This window comes from Stegodyphus dumicola, chromosome X2 (genome assembly GCF_044657685.1).
Source record: "Stegodyphus dumicola isolate Sdum_Otavi_A_Nest chromosome X2, ASM4465768v1".
Classification (NCBI taxonomy): Eukaryota; Metazoa; Arthropoda; class Arachnida; order Araneae; family Eresidae; genus Stegodyphus; species Stegodyphus dumicola.
Genome location: NC_140781.1, coordinates 45,603,247 through 45,615,617, shown reverse-complemented (window position 1 = coordinate 45,615,617; position 12,371 = coordinate 45,603,247). Strand labels below are relative to the sequence as shown.

The 12,371-nt window shown below is 32.6% G+C and overlaps 1 protein-coding gene across 35 annotated transcripts in view; it reads right to left on the bottom strand.

The window, feature by feature from the left end:
- LOC118199724 (uncharacterized) overlaps positions 1-12,371 on the bottom strand; it is a 203,476-nt gene that overhangs the window by 22,904 nt on the left and 168,201 nt on the right. For all 35 annotated transcript variants that reach the window (XM_085808940.1, XM_085808951.1, XM_085808945.1 and 32 more), the window contains 2 exons: positions 10,986-11,039; positions 5,180-5,227 (listed from right to left, as the gene is read on the bottom strand). In XM_085808940.1, coding sequence (XP_085665066.1) covers positions 5,180-5,227; positions 10,986-11,039 — 102 coding nt within the window. The remainder of the gene's footprint in view (positions 1-5,179; positions 5,228-10,985; positions 11,040-12,371) is intronic.

Sequence of the window (12,371 nt, the reverse complement as noted above, 5' to 3'; positions counted from 1 at the left end):
TATTGGGGAAAGGATATTTTGCTTACTGCTAAAAGTTAAGACGGAAATCAAGACTCACTGTACGAATCTTACATAGTTCTTGACAGGTCATGGGCCATTTCCTACATACCTTAACAGATTCAGCTTATAGAGACGGACGCCCTTCTGCGAGCGCAGAGTGAAGGTCGACAAGAACCATTATTGCTTTTATTGGGTTAATCTGGTACTTAAGGTATTAATCTGGCACTTCATTAGGTTAATCTGGCACAGAAGACAGCAGACTATTCATACTCCAAAATGCAGTTAATGCAGTCGAGGAAATGTCTTAGAAGGAATTGACAACAAGGAAGATATTCCTAGTTATCTGATCCGCGAAATGTGTGTAGAATGTGGTAAGCTGCAAAGTTTTCTAGATCGTTATCAGCTTGATAAAGCAGTAGTAAGTCGTAGTATAAATATTTGCAATGAACAATGTCATGTCATGCTTTAATAATATTTTAAAACGCAGACAGACACAAATCACACAGGATAAAATTTTAATGAGACAAAGGTCCAATGATTCTCATATAGATGAACCAATACAAGAATTTGGTTCTTAAAGGAAAGAGTGGACTGTGCCTGGCCAACATGGACGGCCAACTTACTCAAAAATAGAGTAATCCTTAGAAAAGTAGGGAAAATCATAAGACATTGCGTAAACAGAAACGATTGTGAATAAATTTACATTTGAATTGATCAGAATTTTATGCAGATAACTAAGATAACGCTTAGAGTCTGCATTTATCAAGTGAAATACTCCCCGAACTAATTGTGAAGCTTGTTTTCATACAGCCAGAACTGTAAGTCTGCAGCGTTTGTCTCAAGTACTCAGAATGTGTATTAATATGAGCTAACTTTGGAATAGTATGATTTGTAAATACAGAAGTTGATATTTGTACATAATATTCAGCATTGTAATTTAAGTAATTCCGCATTTAGTTAAATATGTATAAGATTTAATTATTAGTATATAATAACATAACACGCCATAGTGTAATTACATGGTCAGCTTTAGTATCAATACATAATCTCTTAATTTCTATATATCTCAAGGGATTGGTTTTATCAGAATTTTACTATGAATATTTTTGCACTTTTATTATTTTTAATATTTATTCATTTAAATTTTTTAAAAATGACTTATGTACTTCTTATGTTTATCACATTTTCGTACAAGTATTAACTATAAGAAACAATTGCAAATGTTCTCACAGTGCTTAAGTATTTTCCTTTATACTGGTTAATAAGTTAGTAATAGTTTGATACGAACTGCTAGCATAGGTTTTAATCAGTAATATTTTGTACTTACTCAATCCCTTCTCGACAAGCAAGTTATTGCATTAGAACAGCAACGAGCAATTGCAACATATAGATGTGTAGTTAAGCACAGTACAGAGTATTATTTGTAGTATTTTATTCTACACACTCAGCGAAATAGTTTCTTTTACCTTCTATATATAACCTCGTTAGTAACGTGTCCAATGTATATATATTAACCTTTGTAGTTCTCAATATACTGGTTTCAAACACTTATAACAGTATTAGAATCAAATGCATGTGCACTTTATTATAGCTCTCAATGTAGTAATTTCATATGCATGTTACTGTAATATTTTATGCATAATAATTGTCATATAACATGTGCAAATTTTTTCTCTTATTGGATTGCAGAATTTTAGTATAAATTTTTAACTATCAGTAAATATTATCAAAATGCACTTTCAATATTTACGTTTCATTCTTTAGTGGTAAGTAAGATAAGATTTGTTCTCTTTGAATGCATCTTTTGTAATAATTAACATTATTTATAATATCAATTTTTACAAAATTAATTAAATTATTATTATTTATAGCATTAATTTTATTATTAATAACATTCATTTTCTTTCTGGACAAGATGACATTTTATTAGAGTAGTAAGCAGCAACAGTATATAGCAGATATTTTATGAAAATCCCCCTTTTTATACGTATTGACTCTTAAAAAATTGGTTCCGAATGTATATCACAGTAATATTTTGTATTTATCGTCTTACATACTCGTATGTTTCATGCATTTATATGTTATTATGTTATTTTCGCATTTTCATATGTACCATACTGTATTATTTTGCAATATGCCTCTGTAGTGTATTCGTACCACACTGATTCTTCAGTACCTTAGCTGAATTTTCTTATATACTGCAATGGACTTCGTACAATCATTAGTACGGATGTCTAATGGTATTAGGCGTCCGTACATAATTTATCTTGCAACGTAACTTTTGTACTACAGAATTTTCAAACAGTAATTATTAGTTTGGCTATTTTTCGACATATAGTAGACCTCCCCGTTGGGATGGTACATGATTCCGTTTGCTGCACCTTTGTGGTAGGAAGCTATCTCAGCGGCGCATCCACTCACTCATTCACCTTACATATTACACTTGCTTAATGACTACAAGTTCTAAGCATAACTGCCTAGTATTCGCCCTCTTGCAACAAGTATTGTATGTTTCTTTTATGATCTTGTGTTGGTTTTCTAGCAACAGTTTCAGAGTCTTTAAATCGTTTCCAGATACCATTTGCTTTGAAGCATTATGACATCTTGCCATTTAAATAATTTTCTTCACTAATTCTAAATAGCAGACAGCTCTTCGCGTCATTGATTCTTCTGTATAATAATTTGCCACTCTAAAAACGATCGACTCATTCATTGAGTCAGTCTCCGAATCAAATGAACATATTGATACAACAGTGTTGAATAATGATACTTAAGATCTGATTTTTCTCATTTCGTAATAAAATGAACCATACTGATTGATTACTTCATGAAATATTACTTATCTGTAGTTAAAGAAAATTTTGGACATCAGTGTAGTTTCAATTGCTGAATGCCCTTGGAAATGGAGTTTTCAATACACACTGTTTTGTTATTCCACAAACATTACAATGGCATTCACGCTATAGCAGAGCTACCTCCTAATATTCCTTTTTAAATGTATTTTCTAAAATTATCTGGAGGTAACAAAGAGGTGATATTGGGATATCATTGCCTTAAACACCTCTCTTTAAGTTCTTTAACAGTCCTCCGTAAGGAAAGCAATTTTTATCTGTCATTTAATTTTTATATTACACTTACTGAGGACGAGATAATTCTAAATGAAGTTATGAGACATTAGTTTATGAGACATGCTACTACTTTTTCCTGTGCATGTTTTTCCCTTTTTCAGAAAGACGGTCAACTCCCTCTTCAGCGGGGGCCCACCAGCGGCAGGGGGTAAAGTCGTTGAACACTGGTAGTTCGGCCCAATCACGCGAACAGGCCGGCTGCATGGGCGTTTTCGTGGTTTTGTTCCATGTGTAGCGCGTATACGAGCCAATTTCATTTAGGAAGTCGTCCATGAAGGCGTCCCTCTAATTAGGCAGACAGCTCTCGAGGCTTCGCCGAAATTACATAAACCAAACCCGTTTCACCGGAGGCAGATTAAACGGTCCTTGTCTAAAATAAGTTGTTTGCTTCTAGCGGGAAGATGGAAAAATTATCATCACAAACTCTCAAAACACAGCAAAATTTCTATGAGAAATACAAAAACGAAAAGAAAATGTGTAGGATAACAGCAAGCACCGATAGCAGATGATGGCATAGTATTTAAGAATTGGTTATATCAAAAAAAAAAAAAAAAAAAAAAAAAAACATAACTTAATTGTGTATAATCTGAAATATATACCAGTGTTAAAAAGAAGTTGCTAAAGCATAAAAATAAATTAAGTATACGGCCATTAATTTTCTGTTTCCCATTTAGTCTCATCAAAATACAAAAGTAATATAAACAATAACATTGTTATTTCTGTTTCGAAATGTGTTCTTGGTTTAAATGCTAATTTCATTTACGAAACCAAGTGGATTTATTCTCCAAATTAAACTGCTTCAGAATATAGGTAAATAGTTTCACAGTATTTTCCCTGTTAATTATAACTCGAGTCATGCATTTTTCATCTTCAACCGTGATTTTAGGTTAACCGTGACATTGTTCCCTGTATTAGCACGAACAATAGGGAATGTACTCAAAAGTAAACCAGGCATTTGCATAAATATCATCTATGATTCAAATAATTTTTGTCGTATCTGGCGAAACTTAATAGAAAAAGCCTTAAAAATTTGGAATTGAAAATTTCTGACACTTTTGCTTCATGGTGAGACTGTTGTTTAAGTGAACTTGCCAAAGCATGAGAGGAAACCTAAGGAGAGACTTGATTTGATTCATTTAATTATGAAAAAGCACTGAAGGACTATATGCCTAAGGGAAAGGATGACTTCGTAGAGGTCTTTCTATGGGAAACTGGTTAGTATACACGCTAGACATGGGAAAAACTACTAAAATGCCTATACAAAAAAATAAAGCCAGCCCGTTCGTCGAGATTCGAACCCCTGAGCAAACTACCGGTGTTCAGAGACTTTATCGCTTGAGTCGACCTAAGGAGAGGATTTGCCGTTGGATAATTTCAATTTGCCGCTAGAGACTAGCTTCCATTTGCTGAATGGATAGCAAATAGTTGCTTTTTTACTAGCAAACCCTACTTCAGAGCTCTAGAGTACTTCAATCAAAAGTACTACATAAAAGACTTAAAAGGAATCCATATTTTAAAGTATTGAGAAAATGCGATACATTGAATAATTGTACATTGACAATGAAATTGCATTAATGCAATACATTGATAATGAAACTGCATTAATTATTGCTATTAATGAATTATTATTAATCTAGCTCTTGTAAACGAGAGTTGTTTATGAAACAAAATTCCTTTTGATTCCTATTTTGAAATTCATGTAAAACTCTGCATTAAGGAATTATAAATTAAAAAATGTTGACAGCAGCACCATAAGATATATATCGATATAAAGGTACGGTAACAGCAAAAACTGATTTATATTTAGTTATTTAATTATATCGTGCTTTTATAACATCTTTCGTTTTTAAATTATATTCTAAATTTTTATAGTTTGGTAACTTTCCTCGTTCACCTCAGACAAATACCTCAATACCCTCATCTTGATTCCCAAATCCTGTACATTTGGATGAAACGTTATAAAAATCTGCGTACTTTGTATTCCTCCGCATCAGATTAGCAATAATTTTTCATAAAAAGCTGTAAAATATAACTTTAAGCTTTTTCATTACCTTCAACAGTTCTGTTGACCTTCACTTTGTATCTTATTTTGTCTGGTACTGAAAGAAAAAATAATAAAATCAATAAAAAGTGTATTACAAATCAAATCTGATTGTTTCAAAATTAATATGGGAAAATCTATAAACGAGTCAAGATACACAAATATAAAAATTGAGAAAATGAAAAATATGACTCATACATTAATAATATTCTCATAAAAGCACATTAATGATTGTTTTAATTTTAATACTAAATTCTGAATGCCTATCTTTCCCTGAAAAGTACAATCCGGATAAAAGTTCAGATGTTTAGGCAAGAAAAGGAAAGAATACAATAAGTTTACAAGAGCTTGCTTGCAAACGGGTAAATTTCTCGTTCCGTAGGATCATCTGTTAATCAAATAGTTATTATGATTTGAATCTTTACTGCAACTCCTTTCTGTAGTACTTCGGAATGCAAATTAGCTGTGAATATTTAAGCCGAGGGTTTGAATATTTTAGACTGAGAGCTTCTGGCAGCCTCGTTTGCAGTTACGTATTACAGCCAGCTCTGCCAAAGTTTATTCTGGCTTCAGCCATTTTGCTAGCCGACTTTAAATACGCGCCGTTATTATTTGAGCCAGCTTAAGTAGACTATTTTTTGTATGTAGTCTCACCTATATTATTGTAGTACTTATATTACATAAACGGTATTATCTTACGCATTGTATTATCGCATAATGAAAATTCCTTTCTCATCTGTCCCATACCACTTTTATTTGTTTATTATTAATATGATTATTATTTTTTAAATTTTATGTGTAATATTTTATGTATTATATAAATTCACTTGTTCATTGTTATTTTATTATTGTATGCGTCAATTTATTTTGATTTATATCAATCGGTTGTCAATTAGTGCGATTACCATGCATACCTTCAAACTTTAAACGAGATACGTTACGACGGTAATCAGATTTACATCCTTAAAATATGTGTTCCACTAAACAATGGTACAGATATTATATCGCTTAGTATAGGTTTGCCTCATACATAGTGATCACTTATCATCTTCTGTATATATTTGCATATATTGTTTATCGTGTCATAATCTCATATATAGTGTATGCTAGATGTAATGCAATCAGTAATTTCGTTGAAAATTCTAATAACACCCACAGTCACGCAAACTTAATTCACCTCTTGTCAATTTGTAGCATTTATATGTTTACATGTAGTAAACATATAAAAACATATAAACATATTAATGTTAGTTATGTTATAGTAACATAACTTAGAATGTTATATTTGCCAGAATTGTTTCAATCAGTTAATAATCTATGTAATTACTATATCTATAAATGCTTACATGATAACTGTCCTTTCTGTATCTTATTCAGTGATCAGCCTGTATTACATACATTATTATTATTATTACTTAGTATTATATATGTAATACTAAGCATTTATACGTCCATATGTAGTATTATTTGAATGTAACTCAATCATGTTGTAGAATGTAATTTAGCAATGACTAGTGTTGACTCTTGTGCATATGGTATATATATTAGCTAGAAATTTCAGAGTAGTATACTATCAAAGGTTTCACTTGCATATATTCACCATTTATGTCTCATTGATGCACAAGTCACATATTTCAGCCTTTATGTGGCACTGTATAATCTTGTCACATATCTCAGCCCTTATCTTATTTTACTATTATTAAATTCCCAGGAGGCATTTTGGTGCTGCGGACTGCCTTTGGGATGCATTAGGCGCTTGATTTGGGCGAATGGCGCGAGGAGCCCGTGTGGCCTCCCATTTACCATCCAAAAGTGCTCTAGAACCCTTAGAACTTCATGGACCACTACATACATAATTTTATATTTGGCGGACCACTAATATGAATTAAAAAAAACCTTAAATCATACCTCAGAAACAACATATGAATACGCAAAAACAATATTCAACTTTTCAATACATGTAATTCTAATTTTCATTTGTTGATATAATTTTCGAAACATCTGGTGTTCAGCAGCATGCCTTAATGAAAATTTCTGATTATGAGTAACAATTAAAACACTGTTAACATCTCACTGATACACATACTTCGTTCACATTGAAAAATTATATGAAAAGTACAAAAGGAACTTAACGAAAAGAAAGAACAAACCGGCAAATGCAAAGAAATATAAATAAACAGAAAGTGTTATGCCGCTAATTTTTAATTTATTGTAAACATAATAAACATCGCTTACTCATGGCGCCATCGATTAACAGTTAGACAAAACAAGAACGAAAACTTCCAGTGATACAATTATAAAGAAGAATACAGATGGTTCTTATAAAAATCCATCAAGTTGCCTATTGATGCGGAGAAAAACTATGTTATTAACGACTATAATAGCATATGTTTGTAATTCAAAAGGAAAGTGAATTCCAGTTCGCGCTATTACTGAAAACAGCAGCATATCCATGGATGCCAACTCTCTCTTTCAAATGTATCTAGATACACCTGCAAAAATAGCTAAAAGGTCGCTAAATTTAGAAAAAATTTCGCTAAACGTAGTGGCTAAAATTAAAACAAAGTATAATCCATATTCCATAATAAGTTTTGTTGCTTGTCATTTTTTAAACTGAATCTTCATAAAAATATAAAAAATGTTCCAATTTTTCTGCGGACGATAAAAAAGTTTTCACGGACCACCGATTGGAAACCGCTGCCTTAGATCATGGCGGACGTGGCGCTGTACTGATTAACCACTATGGAAAAGGGACAGTGCCCACGTCCACCGTCACTTGTCATTTGTATGTAGTCTCATATTACGTTACTCGAATTTAAACTTTTATGTGCTTTAAGTATCCGTAAGTGGCGGAGTTTAATCTGCAGCACGAGCATTCCCTTCTATTAATTTCAAGAGTTCACTACAAAAAGGTTATTTTAACCTTGTTAAGACTTTGTGATCTTATAAGGTATTTCTCCCATTTCCCTAGCGTGCCTTCGTAGTGTAACGGTAGCACGCTGAGCCGGTCTTCCAGAGTTCCGTGGTTCGATTCCCGGATAAGGCGGTTGCACATTTTTCATCTTGCCTGCTTCCAATTAACCTAATGACTCTACAAGTGGCGCCCGAACTAAAAGCGTTGTGGATGATGATTCTCCGCACCCAGGATTTGGCGACTAGGTCCACGAAAACCCTAGTCGCCCTTTAAAAAGGGGAGTATATAAGGTATTTCTCCCACTTCCCTAGCGTGCCTTCGTGGTGTAACGGTAGCACGCTGGGCCGGTATTCCAGAGGTCCGTGGTTCGTTTCCCGGCGAAAGCGGTTGCTAATTTTTCATCTCATCGGCTTTTCCAATCAACCTAATGTCACTACAAGTGGCGCCCGAACTAAAAGTGTTGTGGATGATGATTCTCCACACCCAGGATTTGGCGACTAGGTTCCCTAAAACCCTAGTCGCCCTTTAAAAAGGGGAGTATATAAGGTATTTATCCCACTTCCCTAGCGTGCCTTCGTGGTGTAACGGTAGCACGCTGGGCCGGTATTCATGTGGTCCTCGGTTCGATTCCCGGCGAAGGCGTTGTTAATTTTTCATCTTGCCTCTTTCTAAAAAAATACCTAATGTCTCTACAATCTTAATTCAAACTAAAGCAATATCTCGCTTGTCAGTCTCGCTGGATCTAAAGGTCATTGAATTAAACTTCTAGACATAAAATAACCCTGTAGGTTACTTGTTATCTCTCTGGTTGTGCCGTTGTATCCGCTGACTGGCTATCTTCGGGTTCAGTTGCCTGCAATTTACAACAGTAAAGGGAAGAGATATCCTAAAATCAATGATTCAAAGAAATCCAACACGAGTAAACGACCACGAAAATAGCACTTGCGGACTTTTCAATATGTTCAATGATGCAATCAAATATGACGAATGAAAATAGTCACTTATACAGAAATTTACTTTTTTCTTCAGTTTGCATATTATCTTTCGGATTCGGAGGCCTCTTTCTCTTGTCAAACATTCTAATTGAGAATTATAAATGCATGGAAAGGGGATTGAGTTCAGAAAGTATTAGTTCTTTTCTCTTTGTTTTCGCACCTACATTTATCCTTTAAAAGTCTCTTCCGCATTGTCATACTATTTCTAGCAATCTTTCCAGTCGTAGTAGTGATGTTTTGACGTCATATCGTTTTCATTGGACGTCTAGGAAAAAATATTTTTGTTTCTATCTTGCCTACATTAAACTTTATATTCAGAGCTACTATCTTGCCTACATTAAATTTTATATTCAGAGCTAGTCGAAGCCCATTCCGCTGTTTCTTAGCATCTGAATTAACTGCAATCCTAGACGGAGTCACTAATAACACGGGGCCCGGTATTTTGTTTTACATTTTAAATCTTTGTCATTAATTTAATTAAATAAATTTTTATTATTCTGTTTACACTTTATTAATTTTAATTATTATTGCTTTATTTATTTATTATTACCTTTATTTTTTTCCTCATGACCCTTCTAATATTAGAAATTAAACCCTGGGTTTTATATTTCTCATGGCATATTCATCAGAGGTTTGGTTTCTCGAAAAACGTAAAAAACAGCCTATTTCTATACTAACCAATGAATTATTTAGCAAGAACAAATAATTTTAATAAATTAAAAAAAAACTTAGATTATATTGCTTATTAGTTATCTAACACCGACAGGCTACGAGTGAAAAATCATAATTTAGACAAAATTTATCCTTAAACACAGAAAAAAACAATAAATATCCAAAATTGGCAGTTAAATATAAATATAAAAACAAAACAAAGAAAAAAAGGGATAATAAGTAATAGTCACTTGCACGTGGACGGAGTTCTTATGATATACAAACGTATTTAGACAAATATTGCAGAAACAACAAATACTGCAGAAAACGAAAAAAGCTATATTCGAACGTAAGTAAAATTTTGAAAAACCTAAGCTGCAGCAGATTTCAGGGCGTCCTTTATTTACCGCATAGGATACTGAATTCAGGCTTTGGTATTATTTACTGTCTTATCATAACTGCCAGGTGAACAGCTTTTGGAAGCTTAACGGATTTCTTATAAAGGAAAATAGCAATAGAATAAAAATACATACTCTGTAGCTATATAATAAGCACAATCCTCATTTATATAATAGTAGAAAAAATGTCATACAGGTAAATAAATGAAATAATAAGAATTTTCAATTTTGTATTGTACTACTTTTAGCAATACACTACTACAAACAACTGTATTATTACGGTTACATAACCCTGACGGAAGTGAAGTATTTAATTTAGTTACGATTTTCATAGATTACATAGCTACATATCAAAATACACAGGAGGGTCCCAAAGCCCATTAAAAATTTCAGCGAGGTTAAGAATGTTTTTTCTGCAAGAGAAAATGCATGTAGTTGACTTTTTCATTGACAGAGAAGAACACGGTATAACATTAGAAGACATTACAATCATAGTAGCATTAAAAAGTTTCCTTCCCAAGCAAGAACCCTATTACATAGCATAACAGTTATTGCTCAGGGTATCAACCAGCAAAAGCTATTTAACAGTTTCCAGATTTGTTTTAATAGTTATCTTTACAGTGGTATTATAAACAGCCATCAAAGAAGGAAATATGAGCTAATTACAATTAACGAAATGGGAAAATCCTGTGTTTGAAATTTACTGTCGTGCAAACAGGATTTCATGTACTGCCATCCTTCTTTTAATAAGTATTTAAAAATATTACAGAGTTTTAGGTCACTTGGTATTTAAAGTGTAAGACACATGCAAATAATTGCAGGGCAGAAGAAGATATAATAGAAGCTACAAAGTATTACCTTGAGGCTGGTTAGCATTGAATTCCTCTCTGGGTGGTTGACGATTAGGGTATCCTGCAGAAAAGGAAGAGAAAATTAATAATTAAAACTAAAAAATTAAATAGTTAAATCGCAGAAAAACTTGCATGCGTGGTTTTACTGTTGCATTCATTTAAAACAGTAAGCCCTCATAGACATCTTACTATATTTTGAATAATATTTTTCTGTCGATCTACATTAGTGTGTTTCCAGTAACACTATTAAAATCCCTAATAGTTTAAATTATTCCCATTTTATGCATAATTTTAATCTAAAATAGAATTTGTAGGTGCAACACACACGCATATTGTTCCCCTTGGAAAGTCAATTAATTTCCGATCAATAGTGATAATTACTTGTTTTTAATTTCTTTTCCAAAGTTTGAAATTTTGTTATTCATGATTTAAATTCATGTCCTCGTAAAACGTTTTTTTCATAATTTACATTCAAGTTACTTTAAAACACAATTCTCGGAATTAAACTTCCTACAGATGGGTTCCCCCTTTTTTGATACTTCTACTAAATTTATATTAGGAGATAATATAATGAATATTTCTTTAGTAAATAAATTATTATATATATATATACATATGTATATACAGTACAACTCGCTTTAAACGAACATCTGATTTAAAAAGAACCCCCGGACTGAGCAAGGAAATCGAAAATATTTAGTTGCCCCCCCCCAAAAAAAAATTGGGACAGTTCTGTATCGCCTATTCTACTGGGCCGATTGACGAAATTCAAATTGCGTTTTTGATGTCTCGAAAGCGCGATTTAGGTTATATAATTAGGTAATATTATTATTACTTTATTTATTTATTATTCCCTTTATTTTTTCTCACGGCTCTTCTAATATTAGAAATTCAACCCTGGGTTTTATATTTCTCATGGCATATTCATCAGAGGGTTGGTTTCCCGAAAAACGTAAAAAACAGCCTATTTCTATACTAACCAATGAATTATTTAGCAAGAACAAATAATTTTAATAAATTAAAAAAAACATAGATTATATTGCTTAATAGTTATCTAACACCGACAGGCTACGAGTGAAAAATCATAATTTAGACAAAATTTATCCTTAAACACAGAAAAAACAATAAATATCCAAAATTGGCAGTTAAATATAAATAAAAAAACAAAACAAAGAAAAAAAAGGGGATAATAAGTAATAGTCACTTGCACGTGGACGGAGTTCTTAAAGTCATACAAATTTATTTAGAAGCACAGCGTCAAAACAACAAATACTGCAGAAAATGAAAAAAAGCTATATTCAAACGTACGTAAAATTTTGAAAAACTTAAGCTGCAGCAGCTTTTAGCGCGTTCTTTAGTTACCGCCTAGGATACTGAATTCAGGCTTTGGCGT